Source organism: Eurytemora carolleeae, unplaced genomic scaffold (genome assembly GCF_000591075.1).
Source record: "Eurytemora carolleeae unplaced genomic scaffold, Eaff_2.0 scaffold742, whole genome shotgun sequence".
Lineage (NCBI taxonomy): Eukaryota > Metazoa > Arthropoda > Copepoda > Calanoida > Temoridae > Eurytemora > Eurytemora carolleeae.
The window spans coordinates 47,781-72,854 of NW_019396683.1; the positions used below are offsets into that span (position 1 = coordinate 47,781).

Below are 25,074 nucleotides of genomic sequence, written 5' to 3' on the forward strand. Positions count from 1 at the left end.
ATTAATCTTTAAACATTTCTCCACATATTTCAGACGAATCTGACAATATGTCTCGTGAACGTCAGAACAAGATGTATGACTGGCATAGAATATTCGTCCAGGCAATTATGTCCAGGGGGATTATGACCGGTTCAGAGGTATTCAGCCTAGGTATGCAAATTATATTAACGTCTAATGTACATTCAGTTTACACTTCACCCGCTTATAGTGTTAAAAAAATACAGGGTTTGAAATCATTATAATTTGTGTCATAAATTTTGCATAGTTAAAGTAAATCTCTACAAATCATGTTAATTTTCATATTATTTAGGTGCCTTATGAAAGCCCTAAAAATCTTTGAATATTATAAAACGTACCATAAAATATTTTTTCCTTAGTTAAACTATAGTTAAAGTCTAGGTCTGAGTCCAAAACTAAAGTATTTGCGAGTTTTAAGTTAAAACTGAAATGTTTTGTAAAATAATGAATTCAGGATTAAATTGAATTTAATCACAATCACGCGTATCACATCATAAAAATGAATAATATGAATACGCTAACCCAGCAACTCCCGCAACAGTTTGCAGATAATATTGAAATAATGAGAAACAGTTTTTCCCGTGGTTAAATGTTTAAGAAATAGATTCAAGTTAAGGTTCAATTTGATTCACGAGCGGCATTTAAGTTGTAACTTTTCCTTCTCAAGTTTTAAACTCTCTTTCACATTAAAAAGAATTCAAGCAGTGCTTAGGATCCACAAGATTTTGGCTTCCTGGATCCGGATCCAAGGGGCAACACTATCAACCAAAAACTGCAAAACAAAAACATTGTTACTCTCAAACCCCAAATCTAAACTGTTTAAAAAAGAGATATTATAAAAATTTCCGGATCATTGATTAATAAAAATAAGCGGAAAAAAAGAAAAAAAATTTGACACGGCTGCTTTGTTAAAAAAAATCAGTAAATCTTAGAGAAATGTTCATGGCCTGGATCCGGATCCATATTTTCCCAGTGCGGATTCAGGATCCGTATTCTCGTCAAAATGAAGTGGATCCTAAAAGCACTGTAATCAAATCTATTTTGAAAGAACTAAACAATACCTTTCAGTTCGTGATATCTGTGAGGAGTTTAAAGGGAGGCCTGGTTTCCCTAAGATAAACCTATCTGCTAGTCCGAAGGAAGTAAAGTAAGAAATAATTAACTTATATTGAAATATCTGTTCAAACTATTTTTCAATTTCTCTTAATCTGGAGGGGCCGGACTTAATGAATGTGATAAAAGGGGAACTATGTATGGTTAGTCAAATTATGTCTTTAGCATGAATTAAATATTACAACTAACCATGCTATATATTTTCCTTACCGAGATTAACCACTTCTCATTGTTCATTAAATCCAGCCTCAGAACGGAATAAGTCCCTTTTTTTTAACTAATTTAGTTTCACTCAGAGGTAAAATTATCCTATTCGTTAATTTTAGATTTTAATCGTTAATTTTATGAAAAAATTATTTTTAACTTTTAGCCAGGATATAGCTGAACTGATAGAAGAATTGTACACTGTTGCAAACTATTCTCTAGAGAAAATACAATTCCAAATCAAGAAAGGTATGTTCTTGCCAGTTCTAATAGTGCTCTGTTTCAATCGAAATCTGTTTCTTATCCACACATCTTTGCAACCTGATGTTGTAAACCTTAGATATTTTAATTGCTACTTTCATTCATATAGTACATCTCTGCCTATTAAAGAAAATATAAAAATGGCGACAATGAATTAAATATGTTTTAGGTTTTGAGGAAACAAAGACGGATTCACAGTACGTGCAATACTACACCCTGGTCCCTACAGAAGAGAATGAGGTTGGAATTCATCTTTTTTATTTAAAGAACAAGGCGGGGCAGTCAGATGTTTTTATTCATACTTCCTCACTAAAGAAACTGAGTCTTTGCCACAAACATTGATTTTCTAGTCTAATCCTTATATCTTTACAACCCAGTGAGGTACATCTTATATATTTCAAACCATGCATTATGTTAGATAAAATTAGATTAAATAGACTGAGTTTAAATTAGTTAAGTTTTACACCATCAGGTTTAAAAGATTTAGGACATTTTTGTTTGAAGCAAAGACCTGAAACTCTAAAAATATGTCGATCACGCGGTTTAATTAAGTTTTTATGGGTTCCTAAATGATTTGACAAAGAAAAAAAAATTTACAGTTGCAGAAAATCATGAAAATAAGGAAATATTTTGTACAGTCGTCTCTACAGTCTAATCTTTTGTACTTTGTTTAGCAAATAGCCAAGCTTCAGAAGAATATGACGGAACCAGAGTTGGAGCTCCTTAAGTTAATCTGTATCCATCTTATTGGTTAGATTTAATATTTAATCATTACTTTCAATAACTTTTTTACAATAATTACATCAAAATATAAATTAAATCATAATTCATTTTTTATTTATTTTTATATTCCCTTTAAAGGGAATAACCGGCTATGTAAGGTAGTTGAACTGAGGACGCAGTGTTGTGGAAAACTTCTTTAGGATTCATTTGAGACATATTTCACTTTTTAAAAGTCTGTAAATCCTGAGTTTAACTCAAATTCGACGTTCAAAACTCCTGATTTGGGGGTGGATACGCTTTTAGAATTAGTTTTTTTTTAAATTATTAATTAACGACGACATAAAATGTAAAAATTTTCTACAATAAACTACAGACGTCATGTTTAGGAACATTTTGAGAAAATAAAAATTAATCTTATCATCGAAAATAAGTAATGTTGTTCAATTATTAGTTTCTATTATCTCATTATTCTAGTTTCTCGTTATTTACAAAGATGTTCGCAGATTTTCTTTAATTATTATTGAAAAGACGACATTTAAAGAATTTGAAGATTCAAATTCAAAATTCAAAGAAAATTAGAAATTCAATATAATAATGAAAACGAAATAATCGATTCTAGAATTGATTCATTGACAAATTTCTTTTGAGAAATATGTTCCTAGCCATCTAATTAGATTACTGTATAATTTTTCCTTTTGTTTCGTTGTCGTTATTTAATAATTTAAAAAAAATATATTTCTGAAAGCGTATCCACCCCCAAATCAGGAGTTTTGAACGTCGAATTTGCGCTCAAACTCAGGATTTACAGATCTTTAAAAAGTGAAATATGTCTCAAATGAATCCTAAAGAAGTTTTCGACAACACTGCATACTCAGTTCAATTACCTTACATAGCCGGTCACTCCCTTTAAAGGGAAAATTAAGTTATGTGTAAGGTATCATAAATATTAGATATGGGAAATAATTTGTTTTTTGATGTGGGAACAAAAAATATTTATACATCTAGAATATACATACAGCAAATACATATGTTTCATCTCACCAAATCTATAACTGTATTTACCTACTCAATTAATCATTCTTAAACATGAATGTGACGTATTCCTTGTTTTTGCAGAAGATCGACCTGACAAGACAGATACAGAGACTAATCTAATAAATCAGTGTATCAAAGGTAAATTAATGTCGGAGCTTGAGAACTGTTTAATTTAATATTGGCGCTGAAAATCTGTTTAGATTAATGTCACAGCTAGGAATCTCAAACAATTAATTAGTTTTGAAACTGAGGGTTAGAATTAATTCATAGATTCCTAGATATTGACCATAAAAAGAACTGCACACGTTATTTTAATTGAATCTATTTTAAAGGGTGGTATGTCCGATTAACATCGGTACCCTTTAATCTTAATCTACATATCGATGAGAAAAATGTCTCGATAAGTGCTAAATTCTCACAATTTCCTTAAGTTTCTGCAGTATAAATCGGCAAATAACTTATTTAGTGAAACCACAATTAAAAAATGATAAGTGTCACCAACAATAATACGAATATCGCATTCATTCTCAATCAGATTAATGTGTAAAGGATCATTGTGAACTACATACATGCTTTTTTATAAATGAAATTTATGTAATGATCTTTTTTCTTTGGAAATACAATTTTTTTATTTGCTTTTCTTATGTTGATTTATGGTCCAGGAGGCAACAATGCATCCAAGAAGAAGTTGACACAGTTAGAAGCTGCCAAAACTCTTAAGGGGTTTATTGCTGAAGGATATCTAACTAAACGAGGAACTAGAGCACAAAAGGTTGGATTTCAAAGGTTTCATAGCTTGAAAGTTGGGACAGAAGTAGGAGGAATATAAATACTGATTACAGGGAGGAAGGATAGGACTAGGAGGAATATTAATACTGATTACAGGGAGGAAGGAGAGGACTAGGAGGAATATAAATACTGATTACAGAGAGGAAGGATAGAACTAGGAGGAATATAAATACTGATTACAGGGAGGAAGGATAGAAGTAGGAGGAATATTAATTCTGATTACAGGAAGGAAGGATAGGGCTAGGAGGAATATAAATACTGATTACAGGGAGGAAGGATAGAAGAAGGAGGAATATAAATACTGATTACAGGAAGGAAGGATAGGGCTAGGAGGAATATAAATACTGATTACAGGGAGGAAGGATAGGACTAGGAGGAATATAAATACTCATTACAGGGAGGAAGGATAGGGCTAGGAGGAATATATAAATACTGATCACAGGGAGGAAGGATAGGATTAGGAGGAATATAAATACTGATTACAGGGAGGAAGGATAGGACTACGAGGGATATAAATACTGATTACAGGGAGGAAGGATAGGATTCGGAGGAATATAAATACTGATTACAGGGAGGAAGGATAGGGCTAGGAGGAATATAAATACTGATTACAGGGAGGAAGGATAGGACTAGGAGGAATATAAATATTGATTACAGGGAGGAAGGATAGGACTAGGAGGAATATAAATACTGATTACAGGGAGGAAGGATAGGATTAGGAGGAATATAAATACTGATTACAGGGAGGAAGGATAGAAGTAGGAGGAATATAAATACTGATTACAGGGAGGAAGGATAGGACTAGGAGCTCGGCTGATGATGGAACTAGAAGTCTGGTTGGAGAAGAATACTAACATTGAGAGTTGTACAAGCTGTTCTAAACCTGTTGCGATCTCAGTATTGTGTACTAACAAGTAAGGTCCATTTTTTTATTGAACATTATTTATATTTTAGATTGATTTTTTGCTCACTTTGAATAGTCAAGCATGCCATTATTATTATTAAAAGACCACCCTTCACTCGATGAGGTTGGGGTCGGCGCTCCTCTCCGACCTAACGTATCCAAGGGTAGTATTTCCACCACCCCATGATAGTTTTGAGTTATATTACGTATAGAGAGGACTGTCAATGATTCACAGCTGTACCGGACTTGAAGACTTTACTTTTCAAGCATGAAAATAGCCGATCTCAGTTTCATTTAAAGATACAAAATAACAAATTGTAATTCAAAATTGATCATATCGAGGTGAAAACTAAAAGAGTACCACGATGAATCGTTAATGGCTTCTTTAAAAAGTCCTCATAATTATATTTTTATTTAGAAACTGTGACGCTGTGTTCCACAAGTACTGCGTAGAGTCAAAACCCAAGTGTACGTCATGTAAACAACCGCTTAAGCTGGAAGGAGTTGCATCGAAGAGATAGTATTACGGATTAAAGAAACCCCTAACCCTATCGTATTGGTTGGAAAATGTGATGAAATGTAGTCATCTCAAGGTCTAAAAAATGTGATCTGTAAAAAACATAATTAATTTTTGTGGAATCTCAGATCACATACGAGTTTGTGTTCGGTGTGGGGGAGGGGGGGCTGTTTTATAGTACAAAAATCCTGTGAAATGTCATTCATACAAACCGATTAAAACCACAAAAACGCTTGTTTTCTTTTTCAGATAAAATGCCTATTAAAATAAAAATAACGTCTAAAGGTGAGGATATTTCTGAGTATGGTCCTACCGGAGGTGGTCAGCAGCCATCAGATTTAATAAACTCTGGTGATAAAACAGCTGACTCTAGCGATCAAACAGCTGACTCTAGCGATAAAACAGCTGAATCGAGCGAAAAAACAGCTGAAATTGATGCATCATCTAGTAGCTCTGAAAACAAATCCCCCGAAAAAGAAAGCAAATCCTTGAGTGCGGATTCTACGAATGCAGAAGATCCTATGGATACTGAACCTGCCGGTTCTCAGATTAACTATGAATACGAGGGAGATGATACGTTCTATACAGATGCTCAAACACATGGTAATTATTTTTACTATTCACATTTTTTTATTTGTAATTCACCTCCCGTCAACCATCATTTAATATTATCTGATGGTCTGACAAACTAGTGTGGAATTTTTTTTTCTCGCTATGTCCTGCTTGTCTCCGCTGTAGAAATCCACTTGGAAGATTTTCCTTCGTCATTTAATTTTTAAATATTAGTATTTTCATCTAAACAGAGAAATCTGATTGGCACTTGATGGGAAATCGAATAAAAATGAACTTAATCTGTAGATCAACAACAGATTGAGATCAAGCATTGATCTCAATATCCGCAATTCAAGAGTTCTCAGCTCTCATGTATGATTTACATAAATATATTTAGTCCGGTACAAGTGGGATAAGGATGAAAACTGTTGGAAAACTGAAGACGGAGGAGCTGCACTTCCTCCTGGGCCCCAGGTTAACAGGTATTTATATTTAGTTTTGGATTACTTCAAGGACCCTTAGAGGGGTTTAGGAGGGGTTAACATGCCCGTAGCTAGGGGGGGGGGGAACAGAGGCACATGCCCCTCTTTTTTTTCCCCGAATGGGGGCACAGGGGGGGGGCACACTATCTAAGACATAAAAATAAGATGAAAAGATGAAAAGACGGGAACGAAAATGAAAGAAATAAGAAAAAAAGTAAGAAAATTGGCATCAAATCTGTGTTTTGTTACCAATGTGATTGTTTTAAAAGACTCATTTTTCTTCAAATTAAAGAAAAAATGAGTCCTTTCTGAAATAAATTATTTGGGAATTTTTATTTTTATCCTGTCTTGTGAAATAAGATTTGAATTATTATTTTTTGTTTTTTAAGAAGCTTTTCCTTTTCCCTTCTTTTATTAGATTAATGATTATAATGAACCTTCGTACAGCAATAAGTAACATGGAGACAAATTCAAATTACGTATAAAATATGGTTAGGTTTACGAGAAGCTGTTTGTACTCGTTCTCATGTTTGCAGGGGAGGTTTTTTTTCGAATTTTAGTTTTGGGAAAACTAAAGATGTTCGTGCTTGGATCTTTTCAGACATTTACATCCTTTACTTTCCCTGTGTTAAACTAAGTATTGGCTATTCATGATTTAAACATTTTTAGTAATAAATTTATTTATAACTTAACTAAAATCTCTATATCTTATACCTCCAGTTTTTTTGTTTTAAAACAAATAGCTTCTCGATAGCACTTGAAAACATAATGCAAGACAGGCAAAATATCTCTCTTTTAATAAACTATATTGTGTGATGAGTTAAAAATCTAGTTCTTTAGTCATTAATTTTGACCCTTTTTGAGTTTTTCAGGTCCAAAAAATGTTTTGCCTCATAAATTACCAATATCTTGGATTTCTAACATTTGTGCCCCCCCCCCCTTTTACAAACTCCTAGCTACGGCCTGCGAGTTAACAGTGGTTAACATAATAAATCTGCATTAAAAGTTTCTTGTTTTTATTTTGTTAGTAAATTAAGGCAGATTCAATGCATGTACGTATGAATAATATAAAAGATGTTTTTTTTATCTCATCACTTTTTGTGGTCCCCCCCCCCCCCGATTATTTGAAAAATTGGACATCATTTCATTTTCATTTTTTTCTTTAAAATTAATTTATTTTACCCAATTTAGCCTATAATAAACCTAAACAGTTTTCTTGTGCAAGCATAACTAACTTCTGGGAAAAAATATTTTCAGAAGTGTATTTTCAAGATAATATACAGCCCTCCCTGTGTTTAGTAATTTTCATCAGGCCGGGGAACCTTTTTAGCAATAAAATAAAATTGGAATTTCGCCGAAAAATATCCCTATTTCCGTCTATTGTGAACAATGATTTATTGATTGTTTTATTCAATACCAACACCTGTTAGTGCAGCTTTCTTACACAGTTTAGTGCATATCATCGACACAGTTATTTTACTATGCGAAAATATTTTATTTTAAACTTTGCGAAGGACAGGACAATATACAGGCCACAGGGTGTTTCAATAAACATGAGAATAAAGTGACGAAATAAAGATCGTCTTTGATTTATTAACGAGTGTTTCAACAAAAAAACTTCTACATCCTTAAGCTTTCAAAAATGGAATCCAGTTCTTAGTCTTAGATACTTTAAAGGTACACATACTGTCCAATTACCTTGCAAGTACTACATTATCTCTCCTTTAAACAAAACTAGCAGAAAAAACCAGCAAACTAATTTTTTTATGCTCTTCACTCATCAGTTTAAAATTAAATAGTGTTATAGCTCTAAGGGCTAAGGGGACACTGCCCCCCCCCCCCCCGCTGCGTACGCCCTTGATACATGTACAATTTAAGATAACTTAAGTGAAATGGGTCTGTTCACACTGCGCATTTTCTGTGTCTCATGTTCATTGGACTATTTAAAGTCATAATTTGAGTTTAAAAGTCGACTTCGTATTCCAGAATTTTCTGGTTCTTACTGTATACATAAATATTATTTCCAGTGCTGATTATGAGTTGGATGGTGATACTTACGTTTACCGGGATTCATCAGGAGTTAAACATAAATGGAATAAAGATGCAAACCAGTGGGATAAACAACAGGTATCATATTAACCAAATAGAATAAAAATATATATAATTTTGAAGAATAAAGTTCTTCCATTTTGATGCGGATCGAAATTCAGGTGATTTTTTTCCAAATGTTTTGTGTTGCCTTGTGTAATACTTCAACTTTTAGAGCAACAGAGATGGAATTTAAAGAATTTGAGCCAATCCCCAATCTGCCAAAACCCGGTTTAAATTAAGCGCCGGCTTAAATCTTTTAAACATTTGATACAATTTTAAGTGGAATCAACCATATTTAAGCCGCGGCTTAAATTTAAACCGCCACTCAAATTCTTTAAATTCGGCAACAGGATATCCAAAACAAAGAAGTTAATCCGAGGAACGAACGATACGGATCAATGCTTTCTGAATCGATGAGAAAGAAAAAAATTTAAAATTTCCGACCTCTGACTGTAATGTTTTCTTTCGTGCAGGATTCCGACGAGTCGGAAGAAGACGACAATACAACGGAAGAGGAAAGGAAAGCCCGGCAATACCGGAAACGGAAAGCAGCTCCAGGTTGGGAAGCAAAGAAATATGAAAAGGTATTAATAAAGATACAAATGGAATTAAAGAATTGTTTTGTGATGTATATATATGACACTTTGCTAGGAACTAATCTGAGAAATATGTTTCAATAATTTCTCATTTTTTGTTTGATAGTTGGACGGAATCTAGAATTATTTCTACCTTTTAAGTTGAAGATGTCATTGAAATTTTTTGATTTATCTAATTAACGGAAAATTTTATAATTATAAACTCTAAAAAAGGCACAATTAACTCATCTAATTATATATCTGCTGTGGCACATGTGGTATTTTAATGTCAATACGAGTTTTTTTCTACTGCGTAAATTAATAATGAATCTTATACAATACATTAGTCAAGTTCGATTGAGAAAAATGTTTTACAAGATTTTCTTATATTTTCTGGGAATGTTCACTTGTTAAAAAGGGAGTGACCGGCAATGTATGGTAGTTGAACTGAGAATGTAGCATTGTGGGGGGAAAAAATTAGGATTCATTTGAGACATTTAAATGTATAATTACTGAGTTTGAGCGCAAAGTTGACGTTTAAAATCATCCATTTGGGTGGTTACGTTTTGAGAATAGATTTTTTTAAATTATAAAATAACGAAGACGAAAAATGTAAAAAAAAATTCTACAGTAAACTAATTAGATGTTTAGGAACATATTTCCCTATAGAAATTTTACAATAAATCAATGTTAGAATCAATTATTAATTTTTCATTATTATATTGAATTTCTTATTCACGAGTATGTTCGCAGATATCTACAAATTCATGTCGTTTTTTCAAATAAAAATTCCAGAAAGTCTACAGAAAATGTTTGTCAACAATGAGAGATTATATAAACTAATAACTGAATAAGATAACTTATTTTCGATGACCAGAGTTAATTTTCATTTTCTCTACCTGTTCCTCAACAATTTATTAGTTTACTGTAGAATTTTTATTACATTTTTTGTCCTTTTCAATACCTTAATAATAGATAACAAGTATTTATCTTTGTTGGTTTGTGATTTTGATGAATGCATGTCAAATGTTCATGGTAGAATGATATTACTATCACACAAAAATTTCTGAACACTACTCCTTTAAATATATCACAATGGTGTAGGTTTTATTTTATTTGGTGGTTGTGTTTATGATGTTGTTTCTTCACCATAATTGCATAATTTATAAAACGGCCATTAATACAGTGGATAATTTATGCAAATTTAATCGCATTGTTTGTAAAAATTCTGAAATAATTGAAATAAAATTTCAAAAACTGATAACAGTTGTGTGTCCAGGATCCTGAGACTGGTAAGACAGTATATAAGGACCCCCAGGACGGATTAACCTATGAGTGGGATGAGGATAAGAAGGCCTGGTTTCCTCAGCTAGGAGAGGAGTTCATGGCAGCATATCAACTCAACTACGGGTTTACCAAGTAAGTGTTCCCTGAAGTCAGGATGAAATGGCAGAAAGTTCAGTTTCTTGAAAAATCGTTTCACCCCCAGAAGTTAGCTATGTTTGCATGAAGTACAACATTTCTTTTATGCCCCCCCCAGGGGCGGGGGGGAAGGAGGTTGTAGTTCTTAAAATTTTACACCCCTGAAATCATATTTACTGATTTCCAGGAAAAGAAATCAGAGATAAGCTATAAAATTTATCCTTAACTCTTTTTTTCTATTTCAAAACAGGGGTACCAAGATTTTTAGGCTTTTTTAGGGGACGTCACGTTCCTTTTTTTCTAGTAATAATGCTGAATTTAAGAGTTGTCCCATTCTAACAACATCTAAAAAAAAAAACTAATCAATTTTTCAGATTTCCTTATGATCATTGCGGATTCCCGAATTAATTTTTTTTTGTAGAAATATTTTATTTTGAGTCTATCAATTTAAACCTTAACCTTTGCTTTGGTCATTAAGTTTGGACCTTTTTAACATTTACGGGATGCACACAAACAAACCAACCAAAAAGAAAAATCTAAACAATTAGAAGAATTTAAAATGGAACTGAACCCTTTTTCAAAAAAGTTCTCCCGTGGCGTAATCTTCAAAACTGATAAGAAAAGAAACATCTTAGTAGATTTTGAATTTTAAATTCTTTTTTGTTTAGTGATCTTCAATCCAAACCTACAGTACCTGAACCAGTAGTGGAGAAACCACCTCCCCCTCCACCTAAACCTAAACTCCAGAAAGGACAGAAAAAGGTACAGGCTTAAATTCATTTCAACAATGTTTTATTTTTAAAAAGAAAAATCGAAACCAATTTAAGTTCACATTCTATAAAAAGCATAGAAAGTAACTTGACTTTGAATTTATTTTTTAAATATTCATAATATTTTGTTAATGCTATTACATTTTTTAAGAGCTGAAAAATGTTACTGAAAAATGCATAAGAACTGAAACATTATTTGTATGTATATATAAAACAATCTATGAAATTATAGGAAGGGGATCAAGAATTGAATATCCTCTCTATTATTGGAAACCATGAATTTAAGAAGGATTAAAATGTAAACTTCTTACTGTATTTAATGTATATGTATAGGAGGTTGAGCCCCCTAAATGGTTCGACGTGGATGAGAAGAAGTGCACCAAGGTTTACGTGTCTGGGCTACCCAGCTCCGTCACGGACGAGGAGTACGAGGAGTTAATGGCAAAGTGCGGAATGATCGAGCATGACGTGAGAACGAAGAAGTCCAAGTTGAAGCTGTATAAGGATGAGAAGGGTGTACCAAAGGGAGATGGCCTATGCTCATACATAAAGCCGGAGTCTGTCCAACTAGCACTCACTATTCTTGATGGATCTGATTTTAAGGTAAGACCAAAAAATAAATAAATTTATACTAGACAGAGGTTGGGGGGTTGGGCTGGGCCTTACAATCACATGCCCCCCTCCCCCCTTCATTTAGTAAATCCTGTATACGTTGTGAAGAAATGCAGATCATAAAATGTGCCGCATTTTGACAAATCTTGCATGAGATTTTTGTCATACTTCGTGTAAATCTTTTATATTTCACCTGACTTACCCCAAATCTCTGATATTCTTACAAGCTACAACCAACAATTCATGGATTTCAGGATTTCTCTCTAAATATCCCAAAATAATTTTTATTTGTTTTCAGGGAAACACACTGAGCGTAGAGAGGGCCAAGTTTGAGATGAAAGGAGACGCATATGATCCGAAACTGAAACCAAAAAAACTCAGTAAACGGGACAAGGAGAAGGCGCTGAGGCAGAAGGAGAGATTGTTCGCCTGGGTCCCCGACAAGATGAAGGGAGAGAGAGCGAAGCACGACAAAGTAATTGTGATCAAAAACCTGTTTGATCCTGCAGAGTTCAGTAGGGATCCAGGATTAATTATTGATTATACATCAAGGATTAGATCTCAGTGCTCCAAGTTTGGAACATGCACCAAAGTCTGTATTTACGACAAGGAAAACAAACTATCTCTTAACTTTTCAGATTTTTCATTTGTTTTAAAATGAAATCATGTAAATGATCTGTATAATCAAATCAATAAGACAATTCTCCCTTTTCTCAAAGATCAAAAATATCCTGGATAAAATCTACTAATTTTTTTTCAAGTTGCTTTTCCGAGTAAAATGCAACGAATATAAGTAAAATATTTCCATTTTTTTTCTTTCGAAGAAAAGAATCAGTTTTTGCTCTAATTATTTGGTTTTCCCTTTGTATTGTATTTTTGAAACCGAAAAAGACAAGACAATTGCATATTTGATAATTTAGAAATAATTTGTTATTGTAGCACGAGGAGGGCATCTGTCAAGTGTTTTTCAAGGACCCCTCTGAAGCTGATTTGGCCGTTCAGATGCTGGACGGACGATTATTCGGCAAAAGAATCATGGCCGTTCAAACTTGGGACGGTCGAACTAAGTAAGAACTTTAAAAATTCACCGTTTTTTAGGTTATTCCAATGAGAAGTATATTAATGAAGAGGTAAAAAACTCGGAAGTTTTCGCGACAGGGGTGTAAATTTTCTCGAAAATCATTTTTCTTCCCCCTCCCCTTTGAAATTTGTTTTTTTCCATTAGATAAATGTGTTTTTTTCAAGGTTTTACTCGCTGAATTTGGGAAAATTAATGACTTCGGGGAAAATAAATGAACTTTTGAGTAAAAGTATCCAAAAGAATAAATAAAATTTTTTTTCCAATTTTTCAGTTTTTTGATTTCCCCGAAAAAATTCTGAAAAATATACAACCCGGTTCCGCGAAATCTAAAAGAATTCATTGTCATTCTAGATATAAGAAGAACGAGACGGAGGAGGAGGAAAAAGAAAGATTGGCGCAATGGGAGAAATTCCTCCAAGGGGAAGAGGATACAGATAAAGCAAAGAAAGAAGAAACTGAAGAGAAGAAGGAGGAAAATGAGGAGGTATCTACTGTCAGAAAAGAGGAGAAAAAGAAAAAACATGAGAAGGAAAATAGTGATAATTGCAAGGAGAATGAGTCACCCAGTGAAGATATGGAAATCAACTAAAATATTTAAATCTTTTATTTTTAATTATTCCAGATAAGAATGTGAGGGGAAGAGAACAAGCTTTTGACACCAACAAACTCAACCTTAGGTTGAGCAGACACCTCGACCCTTGGTTTATTAACACCCAGACACTACTAGACAAACACCTTGACACCTCAATAAACTCCCCGCGATTATGACAAAAGGAACCGTTTACTACTTCATGTAAAAAGTTTATAAAATAGCCCAAAATTGTCGCCACAAAACATTTATTATTTTCTAATTTTAAAGAATTACTTTTAATATCACATTTATGTTTCTCATTTATTTTTTTTATTTTTTTTTCCTTATTTTGTGTATTTGCCATTTTTGATTCGTAATCAAAATTTAAAATGTTCGATTATCAAACAGTTTATTTTTTTGAAATAAGTAATTATTCAAAAGCTTTTACTTATGAAATATAATTTTTGGTTTCCCATTTGAATCTTCTATCTTTCCTTTTTTAAACTTTAAAAGTTTTTTTTCGTAATTTAGAACATAAATATCGGATTATCTATCAGGTCAATTTAACATAATAAAAAATTTATATTTTTTATAATTGAATCATAAAATGAAGTTAACTGTTGAGAAGGATTGCTGAACAGTGCTAAGGAGAAGGGGGAGAGGTTGAGGGAGAAGGGAGGAAAGATGGCGGTCAACGTAAAGAAGGAAGTCAGGATTAGTGAGATCAGAACAGCCATCAGATCTAGGGAACTTTGGAAAATGGCGATTAGGAAAATAAGCATTTTTAACATAATTAATTTTTGGGGATCTTTCATCTAACCCCTGATTTTTTATTGTCAGTTGTAATAAAAAGGTACAACACAACGGTTTAGGATTTTTTGTCTGATTTTTAATCTTTAGAAGTTGTCGGTGGCGTTGTTAATCGTTTTGGTTCGTTTTTATTAGGTCTGAAAAGGAAAAATGAAAGGTGGTTTAGGATAAAACCTGAGAATCATAGGAGTTGAATGATACCTATAAGACATCTTTTCTCGAGAAATTAATATAAAAAATAAAATATTTTTTTTCACGGGCCACCAGCGGCCTTTCAGCTAGCTATTGATAATATTTATGCGTCCGGAACTTGTCACCACAACTCCAACCAATGGCAGTGCAGTATTATTGTATCGTCTTTCCGTCTGTATCACATGACCAGTGCACTGCACTGCCTTTGGAGGGAGTTCTGGTCACGTTATACGGACGTATAGATTTCATATATACGTGTAACATCAGATAGTTGTCTTTAAGGTATCATTGAACTCCTGAGATTCTCAGGTTTCAGCCTATACCCCCTTTCAGTTTTCCTTCACAGTCCCTTTAAATTAACTTTTCACAATTCAAAACTATATTCAGTTAAAGTTTGTTTTCTTAAACTATTTTATGATAAAAAAATTTTTCCCTGCACCATGCCAAATTCTGACCCTGCGAACAAATTCTCAATAGTTGCCTGAAACGAATCGAAACGATAAACAACACTAGATGCCATTTAATCAAAGAGAAAAGAATATATATTAGAGGGGAATTTACTAGAAAAAAGTGTAACACGGCCATTTTGTTGTACTGTTTCCATACTGCAGGTGTACTTCACATATTTATGCTATATAACCTAGGGTCCTGGAATATCATTTTATAGAAAATCTAAAATTAATGTTAAAAGAAAACCAAATTATGAAATAGGATGGTTTCATAATTGACCAATGATCATTTCACATAGACTCTCTGCCTTCCACTTTACAAACAATGATTTTCCGTTATAACTATAAATCAAATGATGTTTTTTATTCACCTAATTCATTATAAAGTTTATTTAACAGCTTTATAAAATTGGGAATTGAAATGAATAGTCTAGGGTACATATTGTATAAATGTATTCTACTGCATATAATTTGTAAACATTTACATGAATTGTACACTTTGAACTTCCTTTCAGGCTGAAAGGGACTGAAAAAATTCATACCGAGAGATTCTCTAACTTCCCCTCTAATATATATTCTATTCTCTATGCATTTAATACATTTTCATTTATGAAATTGCTGTTTGAAAATTGCCACTTTGGAACATATTAGCACATCGGGGTTATCAAGTTTTCATTTTGCACATTTAATTACCGTAATCCAAAATTAAGTCATATAATTCATCCGCAAATAAACGCTGCTCTATTTTAAACAGGTTTGATTTAAAGATTTTGTAAAATGTTGCTTTAATTATCAGAACTCTTCTACTTGTTATGTTTTACTTTGCTACCTCAATAGGTCTCACATTCTACCAGAGCTACCTTCTCAAGGTAAATTAAAGCTTAGTTCTCAAAATTTGTCAGTTTTATTCTTTATGTTTTTTTTTACCTTATATCTCTGAAAAGTGCATTCATTAAATTCCATCAATAACATTTTTTATTGTTTGTTTTAATTGGAAACAAATTAAATATATACTATTTAGAAAATCCACTTCCCGATGTTGATTGTTAGTGTTCACTTCCTGATCAAGTTGTTGCTAGCTTGGGTGTCAAGATTGTGCTATAGACTGGTCACGGGCAACATCAGGATAACAATAGGTTGTAGGATGTTACGGTTGTTTCGGTTTAAAAATGAATGGATTGATTATGTTATTTTGATGGATTTTTTCATCTATTGTTTGATGTATTGTTTGATGGATTGTTTGATGGATTTTTTGATGGATTTTTTTATCTATTGTTTGATGTATTGTTTGATGGATTGTTTGATGGATTGTATGATGGATTGTTTGATTTGATTTGATTAATGGATTGTTTGATGGATTGTTTTATGGATTGTTTGATGGATTGTTTGATGGATTGACGAATTGATGGATTGACGAATTGATGGATTGACGAATTGATGGATTGATGGTTTGATTGATTGATTGATTGGTGAATAGGTTCAATGATTGATTGATTGATTGTTTGATATGTGTATTTATTAATAGATTTTTGCTGGATGCTTTGATTGATTAGTTGATGCTTTGATTGATTAGTTAATGCTTTAGATTAATTGGTTGATGCTTTGATTTATTAGTTGATGCTTTCATTTATTAGTTGATGCTTTGATTGATTAGTTGATGCTTTGATTGATAAGTTGATGTTTGATTGATTAGTTGATGCTTTGATTGATAAGTTGATGCTTTGATTGATTAGTTGATACTTTGATTAATTTGATTTGATTGATTAGTTGATTGGTTCATTGTTTGATCAATTAATATTATCAGGCTGGAGGAATTTTATTGGTCGTGTTGGTCTGGTAGCTCTAGTAGCATCCTTGGATATAGGGCTGTCACAGTGGAGTTTAGAATACATTCAGGTAGAAAATTAAAATACTTTTTTAGATAAATGTCGTTAAAAGATTTTTCGCGCTATGTGGTTTAACCAAGTAAAACAAATTCAAAATTAATGTAAAAATTTTCAGACTTCAGCGTTTTATTAAACATCTAATGTTTAACTCTACATACATAAAGGGTGTTAAAAAACACTTCACGCTTCTTCTCTCAACGGCTGAATTATTATTTAGGACATCAGGACACTACATGGTAAAAAAAAATCGGGTATGGCCAATCCTGATCTGAATGACGACTCTTTATTTCTTGGGGATGGGGCTTATCAGTTGCTAATTTTTATGTCCTAATGTTCCATCCACAAAAAATAAGACAAAAGTACATATTCTGACTAAAAGATTATAACAATCTCTTTATCTTTTATTTATCTACAAAATACATATTATTATATTTTCTCCGATTACCTCTGTTCTCTTCTTGGGATTGATATGAATAACCACAATCTTTATTAAATTACTTTTTCTTGGAATATTCTTTTTTCTTTGCAAGGTTATATATTTTCTTTACAGATCTTTTTTCACCCTTAAAATCTTAGTTTTTACCGGAAAACCATTATCAGGATTTTACTACCTGAATCAATAAGTTTTAAGGTAAAAAATACACACCCCTGGTTCTTTGTAAATTGATAATAACAGCTCTAGGATTGGATGCATGCATTAACTGTACTCTTTGATCCCTATCCGGTCACTTTCATTCATTACCTATTCTCTCTCTTCCTTCTCCATTCTTAATAATCTTCATTTCTGATTACATGCATTTCAAAATAAAGTAACATAAACGGACTGTTAACATAAATTAAATGATACTATAACTAACAATGGTTCCTTAAAAATCTTTGTTTGTTCAAGATTGAATGATATATCGGTAAATTTTTAACTTTGAAAGTTGGTTGTTTTCATTTTTTGTTTCTCTATTTACGTCCAAATGGCGGAAATTGTCAAAACTAAACAATTTTCCGAACTAAAAAAACGACAATTTCTTCCACAGTGTTGATCAGATGAAGGTTTAGTGGGTACTCTTGTGAATCGGTCATGGAGGGTTCCTTGAAGCTACGACAGTCCCATCAATAAAATAATCCTATATTATTCTTCAGTGCTTAGGATCCGCAAGATTTTGGCTTCCTGGATCCGGATCCGGATCCAGATCCAAGGGGTAAAATATCAACCAAAAACCACAAAAAAAACTTTTTTACTCCTAAACCCCAAATCTGAACTTTTGAAAAAAAGAGAGATTAAAAAATTTTCTCATTTCTGAATGGTTCAGCAAGTTTTAGGATAAAAATAAGCGAAAAAAATATTTAAAAAAATTTGAAAATTATTTTTTGTTAAAAGAATTCAGTAAATCTTAAAGAAATGACCTGGATCCGGATCCATTTTTTTTTCAATGCGGATCCAGGATTCGGATCCGCATCAAATTTAAATGGATCCTATGCACTGATTCTTAAACCAGGGGTAACTACTGTTTTATTGTTTCTTCAACCCAAAAATATTGTTTGCACTGCATTCTAGCATATTATAAGGGCGAGAAAGATGATTTTTGAAGACGGCCTGGTTGGAGGGCATGCTTCTTTAAAATATATATATATGCCCCTTTTTCTCTGTAAGAAGTACGAACGAAAATAATTAATCCATTTATTTTTATTAAGGTTGCTTTGTATACAGTTACAAAATCAACTTCTATTATATTCATTCTGTTCTTTGCAATTATCTTCGGAGTAGAGAGAAAGGTAAAAGAAAAATGAAACATCAAATCAATATGTTACATATAGAAAATGTTCACCTTTCTTATTTACCCCTTTAGGGTTCCTTTTATTAATATTATTACTAAGTAGAATTGTACAAATGTCAATTTTAGCGTAGAAAGAAAAATTAAACGGGCCAATTTCTACTTTAAAAGTTAAAAGGAGGAGGTCATGTTTGAGGTAAAAAAGAAAGGAAGCGAGTGGCCAAGTTAGAGGTAAAAAGAAAGGAATTGAATGGTCAAGTTAGAGGTAAAAAGAAAGGAAGTGAGTGGCCAAGTTAGAGGTAAAAAGAAAGGAATTGAGTGGTCAAGTTAGAGGTAAAAAGAAAGGAAATGAGTGGCCAAGTTAGAGGTAAAAAGAAAGGAAGTGAGTGGCCAAGTTAGAGGTAAAAAGAAAGGAATTGAGTGGTCAAGTTAGAGGTAAAAAGAAAGGAAATGAGTGGCCAAGTTAGAGGTAAAAAGAAAGGAATTGAGTGGTCAAGTTAGAGGTAAAAAGAGGGAAGTGAGTGGCCAAGTTAGAGGTTAAAAGAAAGGAAGTGAGTGGTCACTGGTCAAGTTAGAGGTAAAAAGAAAGGAGGTGAGTGGTCAAGTTAGATGTAAAAAGAAAGGAAGTGAGTGGTCAAGTTCGCGGTTAAAAGAAAGAGCGAGGTCAATTTCTAGGTTAGAAGTTAATTGGAGGTTGAAATTAATTCATGTAAATTTTGAGGTTAAAAGAAAGAAAAAATGTCCAGCTCAAATATTGCATAAGTTAAAAGGTTGTCCGGAATCGCCAAAGTATTAAAAAACGTTAAAAGATAAAAGACGACAATTGTAAGATTATTTTTGTTAAAAATTTCAAGTCTCGGAATTGATAAATATTGTTTTCTAGCACTGGTCCCTCATATTTATCGTGCTGACCATCGCTACTGGCCTGATCATGTTCACCTACAAGTCATCAGACTTCAACATCATTGGGTTCTTCATGGTTCTTTCAGCAAGGTAACTCAGACTCGGTTCTTACCGTGCTGACCTTAAAATTGTAGAATAGGAAGACGACATTAAAGCAATACTGAAGTGCATTTGATGTTGTTATTCAGCAAATGGGCTTCACAAGTAAGTTATTAAATCACTTATTACGAGAAATGGGTCATGTTTATTAGATTATGTAAAGTCTAGCAGTCGACTTCCTATTCCTGAGTTCTCTGGATTTCACTGTAGAACCTGGATTCCTTCGATCCGTAAAATGTTGGCTACTTGGATCCCGACTCCTTGGATCCGTATTCGTAAAAATGTGCGTATCCACGGTGCAAAATATCAACAGAAATGGGGGGGGGGGGGGGATTTTGTCTCTCAAAACGCACTAATCCTGGAATAGATCCGCATCTAAATATTTGAATTTTTTCTTAAAATATTATTTAAGAGAGAGGAGAGGTATATTATGAAATTTTATGATTGTGTTTTTAATTTGATAAATTATTGAAATATGTTAGTTTCCTGTCTGGAATACGATGGACCCTTTCTCAGCTGATTATGCAGAGATCTAACCAGGAGCTCTCCAACCCAATAGATATGATCTTCCACATTCAGCCCATCATGTTCATCACCATTCTTCCCTTCGTCATCGGGTTCGAGGGTCCCAACCTGATCAATATGCTGGGAAATATTAAGGTTTGTTACTTCTCTTGTTGCAAACTTTTTCAATTTTTGGATATTATTTTTCATTTTTTATCTAATCTTTGAGTTTGTGACTAAACTTATAGCTTTTAAAAATTGTTTTTTTACGATCATTTTTTCCTCGTACTTAAAAACTATAATATTTTTATTTTTAAAACTCTGGTGTTACAATATTCAAGATCTTAATATATTAAAAACATATATTAATATTTTAGGCTTTTTTGTGCATTTAAGATTACACCGTTTTAGGATTGCAATATTAAAAATTATATAATTCTAATTTTACAGGATTATAATATGAGCGATATTACACTTGATGCGTCAGAGATTGTTGCTGGTAAATTATTTATATCTTTTATCTCTTTTTCTTACCACCTCAAACTAAGCTATTGGTACTTACGGACTTATTACTAGCAACATCACTCACTCACTCACTCACGTACTCACGCATTCGCTCACTCACTCACTCACTCACTCACTCACTCACTCACTCACTCACTCACTCACTCACTCACTCACTCACTCACTCACTCACTCACTCACTCACTCACTCACTCACTCACTCACTCACTCACTCACTCACTCACTCACTCACTCACTCACTCACTCACTCACTCACTCACTCACTCACTCACTCACTCACTCACTCACTCACTCACTCACTCACTCACTCACTCACTCACTCACTCACTCACTCACTCACTCACTCACTCACTCACTCACTCACTCACTCACTCACTCACTCACTCACTCACTCACTCACTCACTCACTCACTCACTCACTCACTCACTCACTCACTCACTCACTCACTCACTCACTCACTCACTCACTCACTCACTCACTCACTCACTCACTCACTCACTCACTCACTCACTCACTCACTCACTCACTCACTCACTCACTCACTCACTCACTCACTCACTCACTCACTCACTCACTCACTCACTCACTCACTCACTCACTCACTCACTCACTCACTCACTCACTCANGTATCCAGTATCCAGTATCCAGTATCCTGTATCCAGTATCCTGTATTCTGTATTCTGTATCCAGTATCCAGTATCCAGTATCCTGTACCATGTACCCAGTATCCAGTATCCTGTATCCTGTATCCTGTATCCTGTATCATGTTCCCTGTATCATGTATCCAGTATCCAGTATCATGCACCTAGTATCATGTTCCCAGTATTTAGTTTGTATATATGTATGAAGCCAATTTTTTAAAGATTGATTCTTGCTGAAGAAGTTTAAACCCTCTTACATGAACTGAACACAAAAGACAATGAATGAAAAATTGAATTTTAATGTGTTTTTTTCAAAAATGGGATGTACGGATCTTTAAAAAAATGTACGGATTGGTTTAAAAAAATGTACGGATTGTACGGATTTTTTTAAAAAAAATTGTACGGATTGTACGGATTGTTTTTCGAAAATTGTACGGATTGTACGGATTTCTTCTGAAAATGTACGGATTTTTGTTCGGATGGGTTCAAAAAAGTTTTGGCCACCCTGTGTATACTAAAAGAAAATGTTCACAATTAAAATAGAAGATGGGCTCGTTAAAAGCGTAGTGTTTATATATTTTGCTTGTCTGTCCGTCTGTTTGTATTTAATAAACTTTAAAACAGCTGAAATGTTCGGTCCCAATTTTTGTGTGTCAACTCACATGACCCATGGAAGGTTTAAAGATGTTAAATCTTGATTAATTTTCCCCGTACAAATATGATCAATTTTGAAAATTTACCAATTTTAGCAGAAACAATGCCCAAGAAAAGGGGGTGCGAAGCCTAGTACTTTTAGTATTTTAATTTTAGTATTTCCCACTAAATGGAGTTATAAAATAAGAAAAAGGAAGATTCTCCGCTCCATGAATATTTGTCTTATTTTTATTTTTCTCTGTTTTCATAATGTTTTCTGGAGAAAAGTTTAAGTTTTTGCAGAGTCTGAAGAGATTATCCGTAGTTAGAGATCATGAAATTCTTTTTTCTTGTTCTTTTTTGTTTCCATTAAGAGAGATAAAAAGGTAATTTGATACGTTACGCACAGAAAGAAACATCAACAAAAACAATAATTTTAACTTTTTTACGTTTACAATTTTTTTGATCAAAAATTATCTATTCAAAGATTTGAGAAAAATAAGAATTTTTACTTTCTTTATGCCCATCCCTAGCAGTTGTTAGCAGGAATTATAAACTTTGGTTGTGCCTGCTGAATAAGTTATATAAACTCTATCTTGGACGTTATAGAAGGGTATAAGAAACCACGGAAACGATGAAGGGGGGGGGGGAGGAATTAAAAGGAACTATTAAATTTCCTATCATAAGGTATATCTTAGGTGGAGTGGAAGTGATTTTTCTTTAAAAATAATATAGTAGTTGAGATTCTAACTTGTAGTTTTTTATTACAGGGGACATTCTAATGTTTTAATCTAAAAGTTTGGAAACTTCTAGATTTTATGGGGACTAAAAGTTATTTTTGGGGGAAAAGTAGTACATCAAAATCTATACCTCTGTATTATAGCTGCTAACGATGAGCCTGGCTGTAATCTACCAATCTACCGATCTATCTGTAATCAACCTGATTGGTCTAATGGTTTGTCTACTCGGGATATCTATGCATGTTCTCAAGAAAGCCACGGAGACTCAGAGGGTCAATAAGTCTTTTGAGTATAAGAGGTTAGTCATTATTATTACTTAATAAGTCGTTCGAGTATAAAAGGTTAGATCATTACTCAAGAAGTATTTTGAATGTAAGAGGTTAGATCATCATTACATAATAAGTCTTTCGAGTATAAGAGGTTAGTGATCATAATTACTCAAAAAGTCTTTTGAATGTAAGAGGTTAGATTATTATTACTTAATAAGTCTTTCGAGTATAAGAGTTTATTCGTCATTATTACTCATTAAGTCTTTCGAGTTTAAAAGGTTAGTCATCATTATTACTTAATAAGTCTTTCAAGTAAAGAGGTTAGTCATCATTATTACTTAAGTCTTTCGAGTATAAAAGGTTTGTCATCATTATTACTCAAAAAGTCTTTTGAATGTAAGAGGTTAGATCATTATTACTTAATAAGTCTTTCGAGTATAAGAGTTTAGTTATCATTATTACCCATAAAGTTTCTCGAGTATAAAAGGTTAGTCATCATTAATTCTTGATAAGTCTTTCGAGTATAAGAGGTTTGTGATCATTATTAATTAATAAGTCTTTTGAGTATGAGAGTTTAGTTATCATTATTACCCATAAAGTTTTTCGAGTATAAAAGGTTAGTCATCATTAATTCTTGATAAGTCTTTCGAGTATAAGAGGTTTGTAATCATTATTACTCAACAATTCTTTCGAGTATAAGAGGTTAGTCATCATTATTACTCATTAAGTCTTTCGAGTTTAAAAGGTTAGTTATCATTATTACTCATAAAGTCTTTCGAGTTTAAAAGGTTAGTCATCATTTTTACTCAACAAGTCTTTCAAGTCTGTAAATACAAAAAAGTAATACGAGAAGGCACATATTTTTAAATGTGTTTCAAATCAAGAAGTCTTTTGAGTATGAGAAGCTAGTCACTATTGTTCTAACATTAAGTCCTTCGAGTCTTCAAAAATGTGAGATTAGTTGATATTGATTTTTGAGTAAAAAACATTTAAGTCTAAAAGTCTTTCGAATATCAATGGTCAGTCAATAATTGACAAACTTCTGAATATAAGCTAGGTTGGACAACTCAATATTGTCATAACTCCTGAATATAACCTAGGTTGGACAACTCAATATTGTCATAAAATTAAATGTCACTCAATATTTTTATTCTCAAGAGGTTTTCTTCCTTTTGCCATACTTCACACACATACTGCGTGTATGTATATAGAAGCAAATCCTTTTATTTCTGTGTTATTCATTACAGAGTGAAGTAGTTCTGCTCATGTTTGTAGTTCATACATTTAAATTATCTTTGCTGATATTTATGATTTTGTTTAACTATTTTATGTAACGAGTTATTATTCTTCGTCTTTTTGTCACTTTTTTACACCTCGAGTTCCATAGTTACTTGAAGGAGTTTTTAGTAATTTTGAAATGAGTTAAGAGATAAATAAAAAGTGACGGTAAATTTCTCAAATACTCCTAGATTATTTCTGCTCCAACTAATTGCATGCAGTGTGGCTTTGAACGAGTATATATTTTTGCTGATTGTAAACGATAAATCTCTTTTTTAAAGTTTCAGGTCAAATTTTTCCATTAGTTTATTAATTATTTTTTCAGATCAATCGTAAAGCGCATTATTTTTGATCAATTGTAGAGTGCATTATTTTTTGATAAAACTGTTGTTTGAACGTTTTTTATAGTGTTGAGGTCACAACCGTCCTAGATTTGGAAGATCGGCCTCTGACTTCGGATCTTGAACAACAGCCTCTTTTGAACACCTCCTTTGTCAGTCTAAGAATAGCGGACACTGCCGTAGGCCAGGAAGATGAACCTCGAATCTTTGCCAGTGCTAATTCCTGTTCTACGACCAAAATTCTTCCAGCGCACAACACTTCTTACGGAACTTAGTAATCCTCAAACTTTACGGAACTCGACCATCCTCAAACTTT

The 25,074-nt window shown here is 33.0% G+C and overlaps 3 protein-coding genes across 4 annotated transcripts in view; all 3 read left to right on the top strand.

The window, feature by feature from the left end:
* Positions 1-5,814, top strand: LOC111707335 (uncharacterized). Of its 2 annotated transcripts, XM_023480422.1 has the most exons (9): positions 2-150; positions 1,087-1,165; positions 1,502-1,584; positions 1,766-1,836; positions 2,271-2,346; positions 3,436-3,492; positions 4,017-4,126; positions 4,930-5,057; positions 5,466-5,814. In XM_023480422.1, exons 1-9 carry the CDS (start codon positions 48-50, stop codon positions 5,566-5,568), a joined length of 810 nt encoding a protein of 269 aa, XP_023336190.1. In that variant the 5' UTR covers positions 2-47; the 3' UTR covers positions 5,569-5,814. The 2 variants fall into 2 exon arrangements, with proteins under 2 accessions (XP_023336191.1, XP_023336190.1); XM_023480423.1 differs by lacking the exons at positions 4,930-5,057; positions 5,466-5,814 and adding an exon at positions 4,197-4,310 and having other exon boundaries at positions 1-150.
* On the top strand, positions 5,802-13,772 carry LOC111707334 (HIV Tat-specific factor 1-like). The gene is made up of 10 exons (XM_023480421.1): positions 5,802-6,167; positions 6,514-6,598; positions 8,626-8,725; positions 9,163-9,273; positions 10,544-10,683; positions 11,355-11,448; positions 11,790-12,059; positions 12,367-12,678; positions 13,008-13,135; positions 13,501-13,772. Exons 1-10 carry the CDS (start codon positions 5,819-5,821, stop codon positions 13,736-13,738), a joined length of 1,827 nt encoding a protein of 608 aa, XP_023336189.1. The 5' UTR covers positions 5,802-5,818; the 3' UTR covers positions 13,739-13,772.
* LOC111707347 (solute carrier family 35 member C2) overlaps positions 13,772-25,074 on the top strand; it is a 16,786-nt gene continuing 5,483 nt past the window's right edge. The window contains exons 1-11 of the mRNA XM_023480440.1: positions 13,772-13,923; positions 14,349-14,490; positions 15,968-16,040; positions 16,193-16,307; positions 16,976-17,067; positions 18,744-18,824; positions 19,707-19,816; positions 20,308-20,485; positions 20,780-20,904; positions 22,247-22,271; positions 23,014-23,168. Of these exons, the coding sequence (XP_023336208.1) occupies positions 13,914-13,923; positions 14,349-14,490; positions 15,968-16,040; positions 16,193-16,307; positions 16,976-17,067; positions 18,744-18,824; positions 19,707-19,816; positions 20,308-20,485; positions 20,780-20,904; positions 22,247-22,271; positions 23,014-23,168 (1,106 nt within the window). The 5' untranslated portion in view covers positions 13,772-13,913. The remainder of the gene's footprint in view (positions 13,924-14,348; positions 14,491-15,967; positions 16,041-16,192; positions 16,308-16,975; positions 17,068-18,743; positions 18,825-19,706; positions 19,817-20,307; positions 20,486-20,779; positions 20,905-22,246; positions 22,272-23,013; positions 23,169-25,074) is intronic.